At 45.2% G+C, this 19,362-nt stretch overlaps 2 protein-coding genes across 2 annotated transcripts; one reads left to right on the forward strand and one right to left on the reverse strand.

Annotated features, from left to right (window-relative positions):
- The first annotated feature begins 10,000 nt into the window (after positions 1–10,000).
- LOC123047014 (uncharacterized) lies at positions 10,001–14,569 on the forward strand. Its single transcript, XM_044470493.1, has 5 exons — positions 10,001–11,082; positions 11,243–11,469; positions 11,552–13,130; positions 13,342–13,574; positions 13,657–14,569. Exons 1-5 carry the CDS (start codon positions 10,086–10,088, stop codon positions 14,326–14,328), a joined length of 3,708 nt encoding a protein of 1,235 aa, XP_044326428.1. The 5' UTR covers positions 10,001–10,085; the 3' UTR covers positions 14,329–14,569.
- Positions 14,570–18,299: 3,730 nt separating this feature from the next.
- On the reverse strand, positions 18,300–18,821 carry LOC123042341 (uncharacterized). The gene is made up of 2 exons (XM_044464816.1): positions 18,708–18,821; positions 18,300–18,616 (listed from the first exon to the last, which is right to left on the reverse strand). Exons 1-2 carry the CDS (start codon positions 18,780–18,782, stop codon positions 18,344–18,346), a joined length of 348 nt encoding a protein of 115 aa, XP_044320751.1. The 5' UTR covers positions 18,783–18,821; the 3' UTR covers positions 18,300–18,343.
- Positions 18,822–19,362: the final 541 nt, after the last annotated feature.

Here is a 19,362-nt window from a genome sequence, read left to right on the forward strand (position 1 = left end):
CATGATTCTTTACATTGAGCTTTGAATTGGTCAGTTGTTTCTGTAATCCAATACATTTGTATTGTTTCTTCCTCTGATTGTGTGCCGGTGCTCACATCAGCTCCATTATGGACCGTTGGATCCTTTGTTGAATTATCATCCGATAATGTCCTTTGTATACAAAACCTCGAGAAGTTCTTTCACTGATACATAATTCCATTGGTAAATCCTATTCTCTGATTTGGCCAAACCATGCTCTGCTTTTGAGCTGGTGATAATTACTCTTGAAATTTGTGGTATATGTTTCCAAGATGCCCCAATGGGTTGAAGCTATACCTTCCCAAAAACCGTATGAACCTCAAGGGTTTCATAAGTCATACCCTTCTGGTGTTTTACCAGATAATTTTCTACCTTGCAACTTCTTTGAAGACGAGAAGTGAATGAATGGTCATGCATTGAAGAAGTGGGAGTCGACCTTGAACTTTGTGTTCATGCCCATGGACATGATGCTAATCTTATCATGGATGCTCCTCTTAAACCCTCTTTGGTATAAGTTCTTATATCTGGGATTCGGCCTTTTGCAATCGTGGTTCCGGCCATGTTCTCCTTTTAAATATCATTTCTTGGACAAGTTGAAGTACTTGTCTTCTGCAGATCATTGCACCTGTCCAACCTTTACTTTGCTCTACTGTTGAGTATTAAACTCTGGTATCTCAAGAATATCATGGAACTGCATAACTTATTATGAGTTCTTCAAGTATTATATCTCACTGATTCCAATTTTCCCCGGGTTCTGAGTTGTTAGACACTCAAGGACATTGATAAGTGAATCAATTCCGCACTCCGATTCAATAAAGTAATCTCCATTGATTATGAGTTTAATAATCCTTCAAGTCATTCCTAGCCTGATCGGCTATATCATTACCATGTTAAATTTTAACTGTGCTACCCGGTCCTTCTTCCCCTAGCACAATTATTTGACGATGAGCTAAGCTTACGTTGATCTTCCTCATCATATCATTTCGCCTTGGACAACAAGCTTGGTTTCGAGTTTGTGTCGTACCCTTGGTTCCAATAACCTTTTGCTTTACCATTCATTTGACTTGATGTCATCGCCGATTGATTACATCTTGAAATCTCTCAACAAAGTGTGTCGTGATCATCATCAACCTCATGAGATCTTCCAGGATATCAAATGAGTTCATGATGAGAAATACCATCCTTGCCCTCGATGATCTGTGTTATCATCGACCACTTTATTGCCTTCCTGCCAACACAAGCTTATTCGTGTTTGATGTTATACCTTGAGTTCCTTGCTATCCAGCAATTGTTCTCCCTTGCCTTCGAACATTAACATCTCTTATGTCATCAATGTTGTGAGAATTTCACCACCTCTTAAGAATTCTTGGTATGGTGATACTTCTCACCATCACCATTCTTTCTTGGGTCCTCGTGTTGATTCCAACCAGGGTACCAACAAGTGAGCGGTGTTGTTTGGATTCCGCCCTTCTAGCAACCCTATTGCTTTGAAGTTAATGGTCGACCGTTCATTCTTAGACTATTGATTATTGAATCACCATTCCAATGTTGGCTGTGCAACCCAGCCCATATTTCGGGTGCACCTTTCAACCATTGTTAAATTGTGTGTGTTTTCCTCGAGCATACATCAATATATCATTTTGATCTGACAAATGTTATCTCCTTGTTCACATAATTGTGGAAATCCATCCTTTGGAAATCTTGATGAATTGTCGCTGAGTTCATCAGCCACCTCCTTGTCCTCTCCTTGGGTTAATGATGAACTCTTGTTAACGGAAATCACTTCGTAGTTCATTTCCCGAGAATCTTACAGTGTCATCCCATCAAATTGTGTCGCACCTTTTCTTCTCAAGCATCCTGAGTCTGAGGTATCCTAACACCGATCAGATCTGAATCTCGGTCAGATATGATGGTTGGAACACTTTCCAAGAGTCACAACATTGGTCTGTATATGACCCGGTAAGGTGATGTCATGCCCAGCACACCTGGCCGGAGGACCTACTGTTATAGTTTCCTTTTTAGCAAGGTTATCCATTCTTCCATGAGGAAATTGTAAGACTTATTCTATAAGTTGTTCCTGATGGATCCTTTTTGTTTCCAAAGTCTGATCTTCACCTGTTGACCATGTCAATGCTATCTCAAAGCATGTATATGGTACTCCGATGTTTCAACAAGAACATTTGAAGCCCAATGCTAAACGTTTCTTGCTCAATTATCCAAACACCGCTATATGGATAATGTCATGAAAATTTATCTCCCCTCACCTAGAGGCTTTTCTACTTAATATCATGTCATGGTTATCATGTTCTGCTTGTCCTTGGGAAGGATATACCCCTGACATATGTGTTTAAACACATTTTTATTTCCATTGTTCTTTTTAATCTGATGATCACATTTTCCTTTCCATTGTCTTGTTTAACATTTCTCGTGGTTTATATGATCTAAGCGGTAATGATTCGCTGCTTATATAAACACCTCGGTTGTACAACTCTGTCAATAAGACCCTCTTACTACTGTTGATGACATCCCGATAACCACCGATGGACGAGAACTTTGCCTATTGGTTTGCCTCGTTCAACGAGTAGGAAAATGGTTCTCTTCGTCCCTCGCCCTTGGTATCGATGTTGTTGCCGACATAACTGATAGGCTACCCTCTGACACGCCTTAATATCATGACCGTGCAAGATGTCGGCCCCCTTCCTACTTTCAACCATATGGTGGGCCCATAACCCACAGTTCCACAGGATCGAAACCTGACTCACCTGTACAATCCTAATTCTAATGGTTATTCCCCATGCTTGGCTTTGTATTTAACTCACGGGCCACCTTCCTAGTGCTCTATTCTGGTATCAGACGCTATACTTACTCTCGCTGCTCTGAACCCCTTTCTCACTCTGGTTCGGACTTCGAGCAACTATCTATCTGCTTGGGACCTCTTATTGTACCTTCGAACCTCACTCTCGATGTGTTTTATTTGTTCAACTCGAGAGGTACTCATATACTCATTCATGGGTTAATCCCAGATTATTACCCTTATAGCATTCTGTCGTTGCCGATCTGCCCCGTTACCTATTCATAAGTACGATGAAGATCCCAAAGAAAGGATGTCGACTTCATCATGATGACCGGAAGCAAAGGAATGAAGACATCAATGTATTGGACCGGTCTCTTGGAGAAGAGCAAACCAGAATGAGAAGACCCACTAGATTCGTTACCAAACCTTCCCCCCTTTCACCACCTCTTAAATCTCGGGACGAGATTTCTTGTAGTGGAGGAGAATTGTGACGCCCGGATAATCATGCTACAGTAATCTCATGTTAATGGTGCAACGTCACCTCTGTCACTGTAGTTAACCTCGGGTTAATTCAAAACCGCTTCAAAATTCAAACTCAAATTAATGTCAATAATAAAAGTTTTCAAAAGTTGAAACAAAAATGTTTGGTGGGTGCCGGATATTACAAGGGTAATTATAATAAAGTAAACACAGTTTTATAAAATGCCTAAATACTTTTAAATGAATTAAAACAGAAAAGAAATAATGAAAGAAAATACAAAGGTTAAAAGAAAACAGAAAACAAAACTAAAAAAAAGAAGACAAGAGACAAAAGAAAAGAACCCCTCTCCCTGGGCCGAATGGCCCAGCTAGCTACAAGCTGGCCCGGCCGGACCGGCCCACCCCACCTCACCTACTAACCCCCAGGGGACACCGAACCCTACTCCACTCCCCTCCCCTCGATTCCCCACGCCTCTCCCCCCTCTCCCCCGATGGGATCTGGATCGGGGCAGTTGCCCCGGCCCCGTCGAATGCCGCCCGCCGCCCCAAGATCGCCGGACGCCTCGCCTTCCTCCACTCCTCCTCCTCTCCTCTCGATCCCATCTGGATCGGGGAGAGGCCCGACCCCGTCACCGCTCGACGTCCCGGACGCCGCCGCTTGACGGCGTCACCGCCCCTTCCCCTGCGCTCGTCGCCGTCGCCGACCTGGTCCGCGTTGGCGCTGCCCTCGCCGCCTCACCGCCTCGCCTCCTCGCTGGACGCCTCGCCATCCTCTTCGACGTGCGTCGCCGCCTCGCCCTCGTCCAGCGCCACCCGGATCGCCTCCTCGATGAAGACCACGACGCCGGAGCCACCCCGCCGGCCTGCTTCCTCTTCGTCGTGACGTCCCCGTCCTCCTCCTCAACCCCCACTGCCCCGTCCCCTACACTCCCTCTGTGAGGCCCCGATCTCCTCTTCTCCCCCCCTCCCGTCATGTCCCGTCGCGCCGTCTGGATCACCGAACGCCGTCACGGCCATTACGCCCGCTCGCGGAGCGCTCCCGCGCCCCTGCCTTCGCCGTTCCTTAGTGCCCTCCCCGTGTGCCCGCGTGCCCCGCCGCGGCCTCGTCCCCTTGCCGCCCGCGCCCCCTTCTGGTTCCTGCGGCAGGCACTTGTGTTGCCGTGTCGTCCCCTCTGCTCGTCGCTGCTGGGGCAGCTTCTGCCGGCCCGCGCCACCGGTGGCGCCCTGCTGCTCCCCCGTCGGCGTCCCCCTCCGGTGGCCGCCCGACCTCGCTGGCCTCGTCCGCCACGGCGCCCCTGGGCGTGCGCCTGATTGGGTCATGCCCGAAACCACGCCCGAACCCGATAGGCCCCTATGGGCCTATGACAGATGGGGCCCACGCCCATAACGTATTTTAAAAAAATAAAAATAAAATAATAAAATAAAAATAATTAATTTAAGAAATAATTAACTTACTTAATTGTGATTAATTAAATTAACCAACTAATTAAACTAATTACACATTAGTTACCTAATTAACCTGATCTGTTAATAAGTTAATTTAGTAGTCAATGGCAGTGGGGCCCACCCCTAATTAATACTAATTAGGATAGCTAAATTGTTTAATTAAAATGTGTCACTAACCAGTGGGACCCACTGGTCAGGTTGACTAGTCAACTTTGTTGACTACTGACATCAGCATGACATCATGCTGATGTCATAAATCCATTTTCGAATTAAATTAAATAATTAATTAAATTCCTGAAATTAATAAAATCTTTAGAAAATCATATCTTTTAATCTGTAACTCGGATTAAATTATTTTCAACATGAAAGTTTCTCAGAACAACGAGACGATTCTGGATATGCAACCCGTTCGTCCGCCACACACCCCTAGCATATCGAACACACAACTTTCCCCCTCCGGTTCATCTGTCTGAAAACACGGAACACCGGGGATACTTTCCCGGATGTTTCCCCCCTCACCGATATCACCTCATACCGCGTTAGAACACGTCTAGCTCTGCTTGTTGTCCTGTTATGCACTTGCTTGCTATGTATTTACTGTTTCTTCCCCCTCTTCTCTCCGGTAGACCCTATGACGATGCTGATGCCCCTGTGGTCGACTACGTCACCGACGACCCCTCCTTGTCTGAGCAACCAGGCAAGCCCCCCCCCCCTTGATCACCAGATATCGCCTATTCTCCTCTATACTGCTTGCATTAGAGTAGTGTAGCATGTTACTGCTTTCCGTTAATCCTATTCTGATGCATAGCCTGTCATTGTTGCTACAGCCATTGATACCCTACCCGCAATCCTAAATGCTTAGTATAGGATGCTAGTTTATCATCATTGGCCCTACATTCTTGTCAGTCTGCCTTGCTATACTATTGGGCCGTGATCACTTGGGAGGTGATCACGGGTATATACTATACATACATACATATTATACAGATGGTGACTAAAGTCGGGTCAGCTCGTTGAGTACCCGCAAGTGATTCCGATGTGGGGGCTGGACGGACAGGTGGCTCCATCCCGGTAGAGGTGGGCCTGGGTTCCCGACGGCCCCCGACTGTTACTTTGTGGCGGAGTGACAGGGCAGGTTGAGACCACCTAGGAGACAGGTGGGCCTGGCCCTGTTCGGTGTTCGCGGATACTTAACACGCTTAACGAGATCTTGGTATTTGATCTGAGTCTGGCTACTGGCCTATACGCACTAACCAACTACGCGGGAACAGTTATGGGCACTCGACGTCGTGGTATCAGCCGAAGCCTTCTTGACGTCAGCGACAGAGCGGCGCGCGCCAGATTGGACTAGAACGCCTACTCTTGTATAAGGGAGGCTAGGTCTGCTTCCGGCCGCCCTCGCAACGTGCAAGTGTGCAATGGGCGATGGGCCCAGACCCCTGCGCGCATAGGATTTAGACCGGCGTGTTGACCTCTCTGTTGTGCCTAGGTGGGGCTGCGATGTGTTGATCTTCCGAGGCCGGGCATGACCCAGGAAAGTGTGTCCGGCCAAATGGGATCGAGCGTGTTGGGTTATGTGGTGCACCCCTGCAGGGAAGTTAATCTATTCGAATAGCCGTGATCTTCGGTAACAGGACGACTTGGAGTTGTACCTTAACCTTATGACAACTAGAACCGGATACTTAATAAAACACACCCTTCCAAGTTCCACAGACAACCCGGTGATCGCTTTTCCACAGGGCGACGAGGGGAGGATCACCGGGTAGGATTATGCTATGCGATGCTACTGGAGATGCTACTTGGAGATGCTACTTGGAGATGCTACTTGGAGGACTTCAATCTACTCTCTGCTACATGCTGCAAGACGGAGGCTGCCAGAAGCGTAGTCTTCGACAGGATTAGTTATCCCCCTCTTATTCTGGCATTCTGCAGTTCAGTCCACTGATATGGCCCTTTACACATATACCCATGCATATGTAGTGTAGTTCCTTGCTTGCGAGTACTTTGGATGAGTACTCACGGTTGCTTTCTCCCCCCCTTTCCCCCTTTCCTTTCTTTCTGGTTGTCGCAACCAGATGCTGGAGTCCAGGAGCCAGACGCCACCGTCGACGACGACTCCTACTACACCGGAGGTGCCTACTACTACGTGCAGCCCGCTGACGACGACCAGGAGTAGTTAGGAGGATCCTAGGCGGGAGGCCTGCGCCTCTTTCGATCTGTATCCCAGTTTGTGCTAGCCTTCTTAAGGCAAACTTGTTTAACTTATGTCTGTACTCAGATATTGTTGCTTCCGCTGACTCGTCTATGATCTAGCACTTGTATTCGAGCCCTCGAGGCCCCTGGCTTGTATTATGATGCTTGTATGACTTATTTATGTTTTAGAGTTGTGTTGTGATATCCCGTGAGTCCCTGATCTTGATCGTACACATTTGCGTGCATGATTAGTGTACGATTGAATCGGGGGCGTCACAAGTTGGTATCAGAGCCGACTGCCTGTAGGAATCCCCTTTCCAACTCCTTGGCCGAAGTTGAGTCTAGTCGATGAAAACTGTTTTACTGACATGGCTGTGCGGCCCATGGGCCCACGTCGCCATTGGGTGGTATTAGGATCTTTTACTCCTCGTCTATACTCTGGGGCTCTGATCTCTCTTCTATTCGGGTTAAATGATTTTACTAAATCTAACTCTAGGTTCTCGTAACTACTTCCTCCCGGAGAGCCACTCGATACAGGTGATCGCCTGATGCACTAGAAGATTACGAAGTTGCTCTCCGATGTTCCTTTGATACTTTGTGCCATCGCTTTTGCAATTCCCTTCCATCGATAAACCCCTATGAATAACCACGTATACTCTCCATTCATACAATGTTTCCCAGTTGATCTTGTTACTTCAAGATACCTCGAAATTCTCTCTGTTGTTCCGAGAATCCTTTGAGCTTAGTGCCTTGCTGTTCTTTGTCACCTGAATACCCCTACGGATAATACCCCCATGTATGCTCTATCCCTGGCTAGCTCTGGCGCTCCTACCCACCTCTTCCATGGCCGCACCACTACTACCACGCTCCTCTCTGCATTCTCTTCGTCAATTAGGCATTGTACAACCCAATTTTAGTTTTGCAGCCAAAGGCTTATGGATCTGCAATGAATGAAAGATGAACCAAATTAAAGCTTTTAGTTGCATCACGCATGTCATATGTGCGTACATATATGTCGGTATGTCCGTAGTCATGGATCCCAGTCAAACCAGATCAATGATTAGAACTACATAAGGGCAATGCTACCAGAACAAGGATTGAACGCTTCATATGGACCCAATTTCTAGATCGCATCAGTACAAAAGCTCAAGAAAGATGCATATTTCAGTGATGTAAATAATGCCTTTGATCATGACCACCGGCAGAAGAGAGGAGGGGGAGGGGGCTAACCATGCGCGATTTTCTTACCGAGGCTATTTCCAATGATGAGGCATAGGGGGTCGAGCAGTGGAACATAGCAACTTTGATTGGAAAACGGTTGAGCTCATAGCCGCCGTCGGCCACCACGACGCAATCCTTCAGGATCCGAAAATGTTGACTGGCTGCCTTCCGGTCGTCTTCGTCGTCGCAGAATCCCTCAAAAGACCCCTCCTTCGCACCGCCGTCGGGTGATCCCGGGGGCACTAAGCCACTAACCACGGAGGCGCTCCCACGACCTTCACGGAGGTACAAGAAGGATCCTTTGGGGAGGTGATGAGCGTGAGGTGGAGCCACGGAGGAGGACGCGGCCCACCGTTCACATAGCGCGCAGGGCCCCGGCGAAGATGGTGGCTGACTCGGCCAGAGCTGGAAAAAAGAGAGGGGGTGCAGCATGGAGGCGAGGGGATTGGGGCAGCGCCGATGGGAGGGAGGATCGGCAGGGGATTGTGCGAGATGCGGGTGGGAGTCGTGGCCTCGTGGGGCGGGTTGATCGTGCTGGTTTCCCTTTTTTTTCTGCTGCTTTTTTAGGTCCGGGACGAGGAGAGGTGGATCTGGAGTCAGGGTATCATGGCTTTTTTTTGATCGTGCGGGGAGAGTGGGATCGCAAGAGCGGGTGGAGGGGAGCGAGGGGATTGTACGAAGTTGAACCATCATGATGACGGCAAATTGCCCTTTAATACTAGAGATTAACAAATCATCCGTAAACAAGAGATTTGTCACAGTTGGAGCATCCCGACAAACTTTGACCCTAATAAGCTCACCCGTTTCCTCAGCATGTGATAGCAAAGCCGTGATACCTTCTGTACATAGAAGGAAAGGATAAGGGGAGAGAGGGTCCCCTTGCCGCAACCCTCTGGTGGGCTTAAATCTCTCTGTCTCGTTAGAATTAAACCGAACCCGATACTCAATTGAGCTTACACAGAGCATGACAAGCTTCGCCCAAGTTGCATTTTAGTACATTGGACAATATTATTGTAAAATGTCAAGAACATTTTTCTAACACATGATGACCGTTTTTTCATGTCTGCACATTTCTCCAAATGAATGTTAAACATTTTTAAAATACACGTAACATATTTTGAATGGTATGAGACCTTTTATATATTTGTCGGACTACTTTTACATATTAACATTTTTCTGGGTTCCCTAGACGGTCCCAAGCCGGTTTTGGGAACTTTTCAAAAGGTTCCTAGCGGTTTTTCTGTTTCTTACTGGTTTTCGGTTTTTTTATTTTTGGTTTTGGTTTACATTTTTTCTGTTTTGTATTTTTCTTTCACTTTTTACTTTATTCATTTTCCTTGTTTTTTTGCTCAAAGTTTTTCTAAATCATTAAAGAAATTCAAAATGTCAAAAAATATTCGGTTTTGCAAAATGTTTGAGATTTCAAAAAAAATCATGTTTTCCAAAAACAAATCATGTTTTCAGAGTTTTTTTGCATTTTGGAAATTAATCAAAATTTCAACAAATTTTCGCTATCTTAAAAAAATGTTCAGTTTTTTCAAAAAATATTCGTTTTTTCCAATAATTGACCACATTTTTATAAAAGTTCGGGATTTATTTTGTTTCTCCTTTTTTTACAGAATTTTAGAAATGTTCGTTATTGAATTTGCTAACATTTTCCAAATTCGTGATGTTATTTTGAATTCACGACACTGATACTGGGATGGGCCTGGGCCATGTTCGTGCTGGGAAGGTCCGTGTCGATTTACTGGGCTGGGCCATGTTCGTGCTGGGAAGGTCCGTGTCGATCTACTGGGCCTGGCTACGCCCGTCTGTACCGTATCTTGAAAACCCTAAGCTGGGGGACCGTTGCCTTCCCCCGAACAAAAATATGAGAGCGGCGGCGGCGGCGGCGGGGAGAAGAAAGGACACCGCACAGTGGTGAGGATGTGAGATGGACACCGCAGGGAGTTCGATGGAGTCCATGTTTACCGAGGAGCTCTATGAGGCTGGAATCTGCATGCGGGAGAGTATCCGGTGGATCGAGGCCCAGGAGGCCAAGATGGAGGAGATTGCACATAGCGATTCTGACCATGATAATCTTCCGGATTTCAGAATGGATATGGTCGTCTTGACGGAGAGAATCTTCCAATTGTGGCACAGGATGGGCGCGGTACAGAGGGCCGGTTGGATCGGCAATGAAGGGGAATCGATGGAGACCCAGAGCAAGATTGGCGACGGCGGAGAGATGGAAGCTGGAGGGAAGTCGTCCAAGGGAAGCAGGAGTTCCGCATCCCTCGAACTCGAGAATCTGCTCCACCGTTCCGGAATCCTTGCCGACGGAGAGAGAGGCGGAGGCGCAGACAGTGAGGAGCTGCTTGATTTCCTTGCAATGGAGACCCAGGAGTGGATCGTTAGCCAGTCAGACAGTCAACTCCGCTGGGAGACCGTGCCCGAATTGACAACCGAAATCCTGTTGAAATTTGAAGAAGTGGTCGTTGACATTGCTAAGGTATTTGAAAAGAAGAAGATCCGGGAGGAGGCAATGGCAGTGCTAAGGTTCGGCTTCAGATTGCCGGCATTCTCTGAGCAGATCGATGAGCTGAGGCACGAGATGTGCAACTTTCTGAGATCCTTCTCGTCAGAGAACAAAGATATAAGGAGCACCATGATGAAGTTTGTTTCTGAGCCGTACGTATCCCGTATCAGCAAATTGAAGTTGATCTCTGACCGTATCACTATGCTCCAGCGAATGGACTCAAACTTCGACTACATAGTGAAATCAACGATGATTAAGCTGAAATCAGAATCTTTTTCTTCAGCCATGGAAGACGAACTTCGCAGGGCAGGCCAAGAAGATTCTGTGGAGATGGAGGAGAAGAGATTCACTGCCTACCGTCTCTACTGGGAACGTATATGGGGCAAGGATGGCCACAGCTTCGAAAATCAGAGTGAGTAAACTTGCATGCATGCTAGTTACCTGATTACTTGCATTTTGGAATTTACTCACTTAAGCAGATTGATTCTTAAATGGAAGTTTACTCCACGATTTGAGGTTCTACTAGTGAGACTTTGATGTAGTAGATCTCTAACTTGTTAACTTGTATGCAGCGATATTGAGCCCCATGCAATTTACACATTGCACACCACGCCACATTCCAATTGAAGCTGTCGCAGGGAGTACCTTGCAGATCTACTCCATCAAAGTCTCACTAGTAGAACCCCAAAAGTTGCCACTGGAGGTGTATGGAGTGGTCGCAGTCCGTGATGCTGTGGACCGTCATCGCAACCCTCTATTCCTCCGTTCAAGACAGCACTGCCAAATCCTTAAAGAAAATGTACGTATGGTATTTTCGTGTTCTCGATCCTTTGTTTGTTGCCTTCATCCTTGTTGATTATGGCAAATGATGATGCTTGCAGGATTCTTTATTGCACTTGATTGGCCCGGTTCGTGCAATTGTCTCGACAGATACTGTTTACATCGAAATCCAATTAATAGTGAAGGGCGCAACAAAATCTGAAGATACAGCATTGATCAGTACATTTGACTTTTACAATGCTGATAATTCCTGTACCTATCTCGCTAAAAACGCCTTGTGCACAGTGGAGTTGTGCTGTGAGCAACTTAAACAGTCGGTCCAGGCTACTATCCTCAGTGTGGCTGTTACACCCAAACAGGAACCATTGCTTTTTCATGGTGGCAGAGTTGTTTGCTATTCAGTGCCTCAGGATGGTAATGAAGATATCGCTGCGCAAGTATCATCTAGGCAAGTTTTGCTGCTTGATTCAAAAGGTGGAAGAATGCCTATGGCCAGCAATGACTACCTTTATCTGACTAGACATGTAGTTTCTGTGGAATTAAATGGCAAGCTGCTAGTCCTCATAATGGCCGGTTCACCATCACAGACTGAGATTGCTGCTCAATTCCTCCTTAAACCCGAAAAATACAACACAAGTAAATGCGAATTTCCCCTTACTGATGGCTCTAAGGCTGAGATTACTGTTGCTTGGTCCCTTGTTCCCTCGACGATGCTACAGTCAGGTGACAGTCGTGAGGACAGTGGAATGGCGACTGCAGGAAATTCGAAGGGAAGGAGTGGCGAGTCCATGTTAAGCGAGGAGCTCTGTCAGGCTGCCATCTTCATGCAGAAGAGTATCTGCTGGATCCAGGCCCTGGAGAAGAAGATGGGGAAGTTTGGACACTACGGCTCCGAGGAATACAAGAATCTTCTAGAGTTGAAATCAGTTATGTATGAGTTGTCGAATAAGATCTTTGGTCGGGTCGACTATGAGGCCCAAAAGAGGATCAGCACGATGCAGAATGCCTGTTGGATCAGCAATAAAGGGAAATTGACCGATACCCAGACAAAAATTGGCGACGACATAGAGATGGAAACCGGAGGGAAGTCGTCGAATGGAAGGAGTGGCAAGTTTGAATTGGCGAGGATTGGCAACGAAGGCAGAACGGTGCAGACACAGAGCAAGATTCGTGATGGTTGCAAATCAGTCTCCAAGCAGTTCAATGAGCGGGAGCAGTTCAAGGAGCTGCCAGTCAGTAACTCGATGTCCGTAGCCGAGTCTGTCAGAAGCAAGATTGAGAAGAAGCAGGCTGGGACCCTGACGGAGGAGGCTGTGCCGAGGGTAAGCTTCAAATTAGGTTTGCTCTCCTGGCAGTTTGATGAGCTGTGGGACCAGATGAGCCTGCTAGTCTCAACAGAACCAAAATTTCTAGCGAAATGCATGCTTATTAGAAAGCCCTTCGCACGCTATTGCTCCACATTGAAGTTTATCTCTGAAGTTTTCGACCAGCTTGGTCGATGGGTGCCAGATTTCGGAGAGCAAATAGAATCGATGAGGCAAGATGATGAGGACAAGAATATGGGCGGAAAAGTTGTGAATCCGCATGAGGCGGCGAAGGCGGCTGAGGAGTACTATTTCAATGTCTACCGTAGAGGCTGGGAACGTAGGAGCAGCAACTTTGGCAGCTTCGAAGACCCAAGTGAGTAATTTGCTTGTGATATGGTTGTTGTTAGTTTCTTTTCTTCTTCCATTTACTGCATGTCTCAAGCAAGCTAATTCGTTCTGTTAGCATAGTGATTTACTTTAATCATTGATTATTTATTCTTCTTGAATGGATAGCAAAAGCAATTTGTGCAATCTTTTGTTAGTTGACGTCAGATTTGTAACACACTTGACTTGGTTGCATGCAGCGTTATTGAGCCCCATGATCTTCACCCGAAGCTTACCAGGCCACACCCAAGTGGGTGCTGAAGTCGGGAGGACCATGCAGGTCTACTATATTAAAGTTGCAGAAAGAGAAGGCTATGCCCTTGAGTGGCCGCTGAAGGTATATGGTGTAGTTGCTGCCCGAGATTCCGTGGACTATCGTCGCAACCTTCTCTTCTTTCGCACTAGGGATGACTGCCAAATCCTGACAAAACAGGTATGCATGGGTATTTTCCTGTTATTTTTCTTATTGTTTGCATCTTTGTTGGCAAGTTAATGGTGAACAATGATGCTTGCAGGATCGTTTTTTGCACTTGACTGGCCCTTCTCGTGCAATTATGTCCGAGGGCACTGTTACGATTGAAGTTCACCTAAAGTTGAAGGGCACAGTGGAGTCTAAAGATACCACATTGATCAGTAAAGCCTTCTTCTATGATTATGACGGTGTTTCTGTGCGTCTTCTCCGTGGCCTTTGTGAAATAGAGTTATGCTGTGATCATCTTGAACAATCACACCAAGCCACTATCCTCGGTGTCCGTGTGATACGGGGCTCATTGCCTTGTGGCAAAACCAAAGTCGTTTGCTCCGTACTGCCTGAGGACGATACTGAAGGCAATGGTAAGCACCCATCTGGGCATGTTTTGCTGCTTGATTCACGGGCTGAAAAAATACCAGTGAGTGAACAGGGTTATCTAGATCTTTCAAGGCAAGTTGTATCTGTAAAATCAGGAGGAAGGCTGGAAATTGTCGTGCAGGCTGGAGATTTCAGTGGAAGTGTTGTCTTTCCAACCAAATCCAGCAACATAAGTCAAAAAGGTTTTGAGCTTGGTGATTGTAAAGTGGAGGTAACTGTTGCTTGGTCCTTGCTCATTGGAAGCCAGTATGATATCTCGGTGATGGGATCTATACAGCCTTACGCATGGGAATCAATTCCACGCAGGCCTACCATGAAGCTCGTTGACGCTTGTTGAAGATGTTCGGTGAAGAGTAATGTGTGCATCCGAGAACATGTGAACTGTTCCATCTTGAACTTGTCTGCTACTTATAGCTTATTGTGTGTATGCTAATTGTTCGTAGTACTATGATAAGGCTAGACTATGATAATGATTTCTTAACTTCGGTCTTGCGTGTATGCTAATTGTTCCTGTAAATACGGAGTACAATACAAGGTCTATATTGCATCTTGCTTTTATGTATATATATTTTTGCTTAGCTAGGTAAGCCTATTTTGCCATTCCTAGCTTATTCATGGAGCATCTTATTTCTGGATTGAATGCCAATTTGCACTTGTTGTTTCTGTTGACTCATCGTGGATCTGGAGATATAGCCTTGTGTTTTCATCATTGCTGATGTTCAGTGCTTACCAAGCTGGCAGGGGACGTGCGGTTGAGTGCGTGCTGAAGTATTTCTGGCATTGCTAGCGTCCTCTTGTGTTCACTATGCACGATATTGTGCAACTGTTGCCGCCTTTTTGCAATAGGTAAGAGAGTGATGAAGATGTCTGATTGTTGTATAACAACTCGCCTATGTATAGCAGTTTTTTTTTGGCTTGTACCAGAGCCTCTAATGGACGGCCCTATGTGTACCACTGCGCTGGCCCTTTCTTCCACCTCTAGCCAAACCCTCTCCTCCACTGGAATAGGTCCTCCACCGGAATAGGCCGCCCCTACGTCCGTGGTGCGCTTCGCGTCTCTTCTCCTCAACGGTAGATAGAGGTGAATCCCAGGCATCTTCGTCCTTCATGTGATCCTGCCGGCTCCTCGTGTGGTTTCCCTCGCCTCCTGCAGCGGCTGGAGGTTGGTGAAACCCTGGATCCGGGTGCGGTGTGTACATAGGTCGGGGTGGCTCGTCGCATGTAGTGTCCATGGCGCCATGATCTCTAAGGAGCGGGATGTGGTGCTCGGAATAAGGGTCTCCCGACCCTCGCTCTTTCTCTTTGGAGGCTTGGCCGGCGTTGACGAGGGGTTTGTAGAGCTTGACCTTTTTGAGCAGTGGTGGTCCAAGCTGGGAACAGATGTGGCTGTCGAAGGAGGCGGGAGGGTGTAGTTCCCAGATCAGAGTCGACGCAAGCTCGGAGTTGCGGGGAGGATGCCTGTGGCCGAACGGAGCCTTATCGGATTTTATCCTGTTGTGTGTGGCGGGTGTATACAAACTAGTTATTTGACACTAACATGTCCTTTTAAATTTGTACAGCTACATGGTAATGCTGACGATGAGGAATATGATATAGATGAACAATTTTATGCAGATAGTGTGAGCCAGGTATGTTGAAAAAATTGTAGAGAAATGATTGACATTAAAATTGTATGACCATTTATGTTACTTTACATGTGCACAGATAAATGCTAATGGTGACAATGAGCGTAATAATATAGATGATGACAATGCCGAGAGCGAGGTCGATGCATCTTGTAGTGTGAGCGGTAGCCAAATAAGTTCTTTACATTATTTATGGTTAGTAAGAATACAAGAACAGATTGACATGAAAGGTTATATGTCATATTTTGCAGGGAGGTGTTGATGGTCCTAGCGGGAATGATGAGCACAGCGATGATGATCAATTTGACCTTGACATGTGCTATGATGAATATCAGCAAGAGTCACTTGATAGGCATTAGTCCCACCTCGCCGGCCGAAGGGGACGACGACCAGTTTATATACTCAGCTCCCGTCGTCACATTGAACTCCTCTGATTACTACCCCGTCGATGTGCCGCGTCGATGCTGCCCTGTTGGGCCTGGTTTCCACGGCGTGTTCTGAAATGCCTGTTGTAGTCGCCCGTTGGGCTTGATAACAACAGGCTTACTAAGACACGCTGTGGAGACGGGCGGGCAATTTTTTTATGTAAAATATTTTTTGCGCTTTTCTAAACTAGACTAACACCCAGTGTGTTGTAAACCAAGTTTTTGCTAACAAAGTAACACGCAGTGTGCTGCCATAGTTTAGTGTACAAAAATTTAACGACGACACGATTACATATAACTATTCGGCAACAAAAAAATCATGTAAACAAAAAAAAGAATGATTATATAATATTTATGAAACAAAATATCACGTGGACATAAAAAACATTTGGAAAAGTGCCGAGTCTATTAACTATTCGGAAGCAGAGTCTATTACATAAAATTTATAAGCAAGTGCGCAAAGCATTTGGAAAATAAAGTCCTCCAGTACCATCCAATCACATGCAAAACTCCTCCGTGCCGCATCTATTTCTTCTTCTTTGATATCCGAATAACTTTGTTTTTCACTTCATCAAGCTTGTTTCTTTCTGAAAAGATAAGTTGCGCAATCATTAACTCTCTCGAATCATCAATTGAGCTCTGAAAAAAATGGTGTTAGCACATCGTTCATTGTACATTGTAGTCCAAACATGACTTGCGTACCTGTGAAAATAAGCATGTCCATTTGTCTCCATCCCAATATTGAAAGCATCGAAGGAGAAATATTCCACACGAATTCCTAATGCATACAATTTAAGAAGATTAAATATTCTGTCAAAGTAAGAACTCACCTATCATGTTGTTTTGGCATGTCATACGTTTGAATAGGCCAATTGGAAACATTCGGATAATTCACAATTCCGGTTGCATTTGCTTCTTGGATATCTTCTGCTAGTTGTTTTCTTTAAAGATATAATAAACATAGTGGAAAGAATGTCATTCAGTGTACTAAAGAAAATGAATGTTACCAAATGCACATTAGAAAGTTAAACCTACCAGGTTCTCAACGAGTTCTCTAGTAACACTGTCAAGTTTTCCGGTCATCAACGAGTCAAGAACCTGAAACTCTCTCTTCCCGCTATGCATGACGACAGTAATCCAGTGATTATTTTGCTTGTTTAGAGGAATGTAAGTCTGCATCACAAGGACCATAAAACACAATCATCACATACTATCGTATGTATGTACCGTGTTAACAACAAACTTACCTTTGATTTTTTGAAATACTCGTCCTCACATCTGTTCACGGTCCATTACTATGCGACTCTGCTTCATAATCGTTACCGGCGGTCTTCTTTCCGGGTCTAATGTGAAGCAACCAATGTATCCTCCAAGTTGTCAACATGAAACGATCATCATTAACTTTGTCGACCAAAAATGATGAGTATGCATTAATTACCTATAAATAATGTGTTAGATTTAACAATGGTATTTTCGAATCAATTGTAAAACAATATAGGAAATTAACTTAAGTCGCCACTTAGCCACTCATGGTTAATAATGTGACAAGCTCTCCGCACAATGAGACCTTCTTCCATGTCATCATTGAAAATTTCTGTTTTGGCATGTTTTTGTGAATGCTCATGCGCGCGCACGTACTTGATGGACGCTTTCACCACATCATACTCATCACCAGATTTGTTAACACCACCATTTTGGAACAATTCTGTAACGCACAACTCAAATAATTATAAACGCAAATACATAAATAATTATTACGCAATAACAATTGGAAACACAAAAAACTTACTTCCTTTGGCAGAACGTTTTGCACGTTTGTTCGGTTTAGGGACCACATAAGGAGACTTGACATGTTGTGATCCTTTGCGCTTGCGCCTGCCAGTAACCTCCTCCACTTCCTCTTGTACTCCTTTAGAACCAAGCGACGCATGCGATGCGATTTCGTCCGTCTCTAAAGATGTGGCAGCTTTTTCATCTAATACTTCTGGTACTTGGATAGGATCATCCATATCACCCTTGAAACTATCCCAGTACTCAGGTGTGCAGTAAAAAGGTGTGTTTTCACGAGAAGTTACATCAACGCCGTCATCATCCTTTTGCAAATTCATTTTGGAAGGTGTGCGGAACCGGTCTGAATCATCTTTTTGATATACAAACTCTTTTTTCGAACGTCCACCATCGTTTGAAGACTCATTAATGCCTCCGTACAGATTCTCTTCGTCCTCTTCCAAGTTACTGGGTTTGTAGGAGATGCCGGTTTTGTTCAGTTTCTCAATCATTCTCTGCAAGAAAACATTTCATCTTAGTTCTTCAATTCAGTGATGGACATTAAAGAGACGTGCTCAAGTGTTACCTGTGCGCATAACTCTGGCAAACGAAGCATTTCCTTCCGAAGCTCATTCATCTCACTCAAAATCCGGTCCATAGTAGGCTTCTGGCTCGAAGCCTCCGAGGTACTGCCCTCTTTCCTCGTTCCAGTAACGTTAGATTTTTTGCTACTAGCTTTCTTGGTTTTTTGAGCTTCTTCTTCCGCAATTTTTTTCAGCCTATACTCCTCTGTAATGTTGTCATCGATCTACAAGTGCAACAAGAGAATTATACGTACAAACCATATGCACACTTTACTTTATTTCATAAATGTAAAAAAACATGATTACTAGGATTACCATCCCAACACCACGACCATATTCATAGTCGTATTTGTCTCTTCTCACAGCCATATCTTCCGTCCGGTTCCTCATCAGCGGGCTCAACAATGCCAACGAATCATATTTTGGACCGGTGATTGGTTGCACCTTCTCCCAGTATAGGTACTGCAAAACACATAAACTAATTAAATTACATGTTCTTCTGTGACATTTTATAACAAAAGTGTTGAAATTAATAAATAGAACGTACTTGCAAAAGGGCGAGGTTCCCCTGGGGCCACTGCCTAACATGGCCGTCCTGCAGAAGCTTACCAATCTCCGATAAACAGAATCGTGAAGTGAATGCATTCCAGTTGAACTTCCTTATCAACTTAATATTTTGCACTAAGGCATAGTATTTTTTCGGAACATATTCATGAGACACTGGTGCAATTATAGTTCCTAAGAGAACTAGAAATGTCATCCGAATAAAGTCATCATCAGTGCTCTTATTCTTCACAATCTTTTCTATGAGATCATCAATCATGATCTTATCATTTTTCTTGCTAACAAAACTAACAGGTATTTTTTTTGGTTGCTTTTTCTCCTTCAGTACTAAGAAACCCAAAAACATCCACTCCATTGTTTTTCCAACCAAATATGGAGTACACATCATCAGGCCTTAGTGAAATAA

Source organism: Triticum aestivum, chromosome 2B, assembly GCF_018294505.1.
Source record: "Triticum aestivum cultivar Chinese Spring chromosome 2B, IWGSC CS RefSeq v2.1, whole genome shotgun sequence".
NCBI lineage: Eukaryota > Viridiplantae > Streptophyta > Magnoliopsida > Poales > Poaceae > Triticum > Triticum aestivum.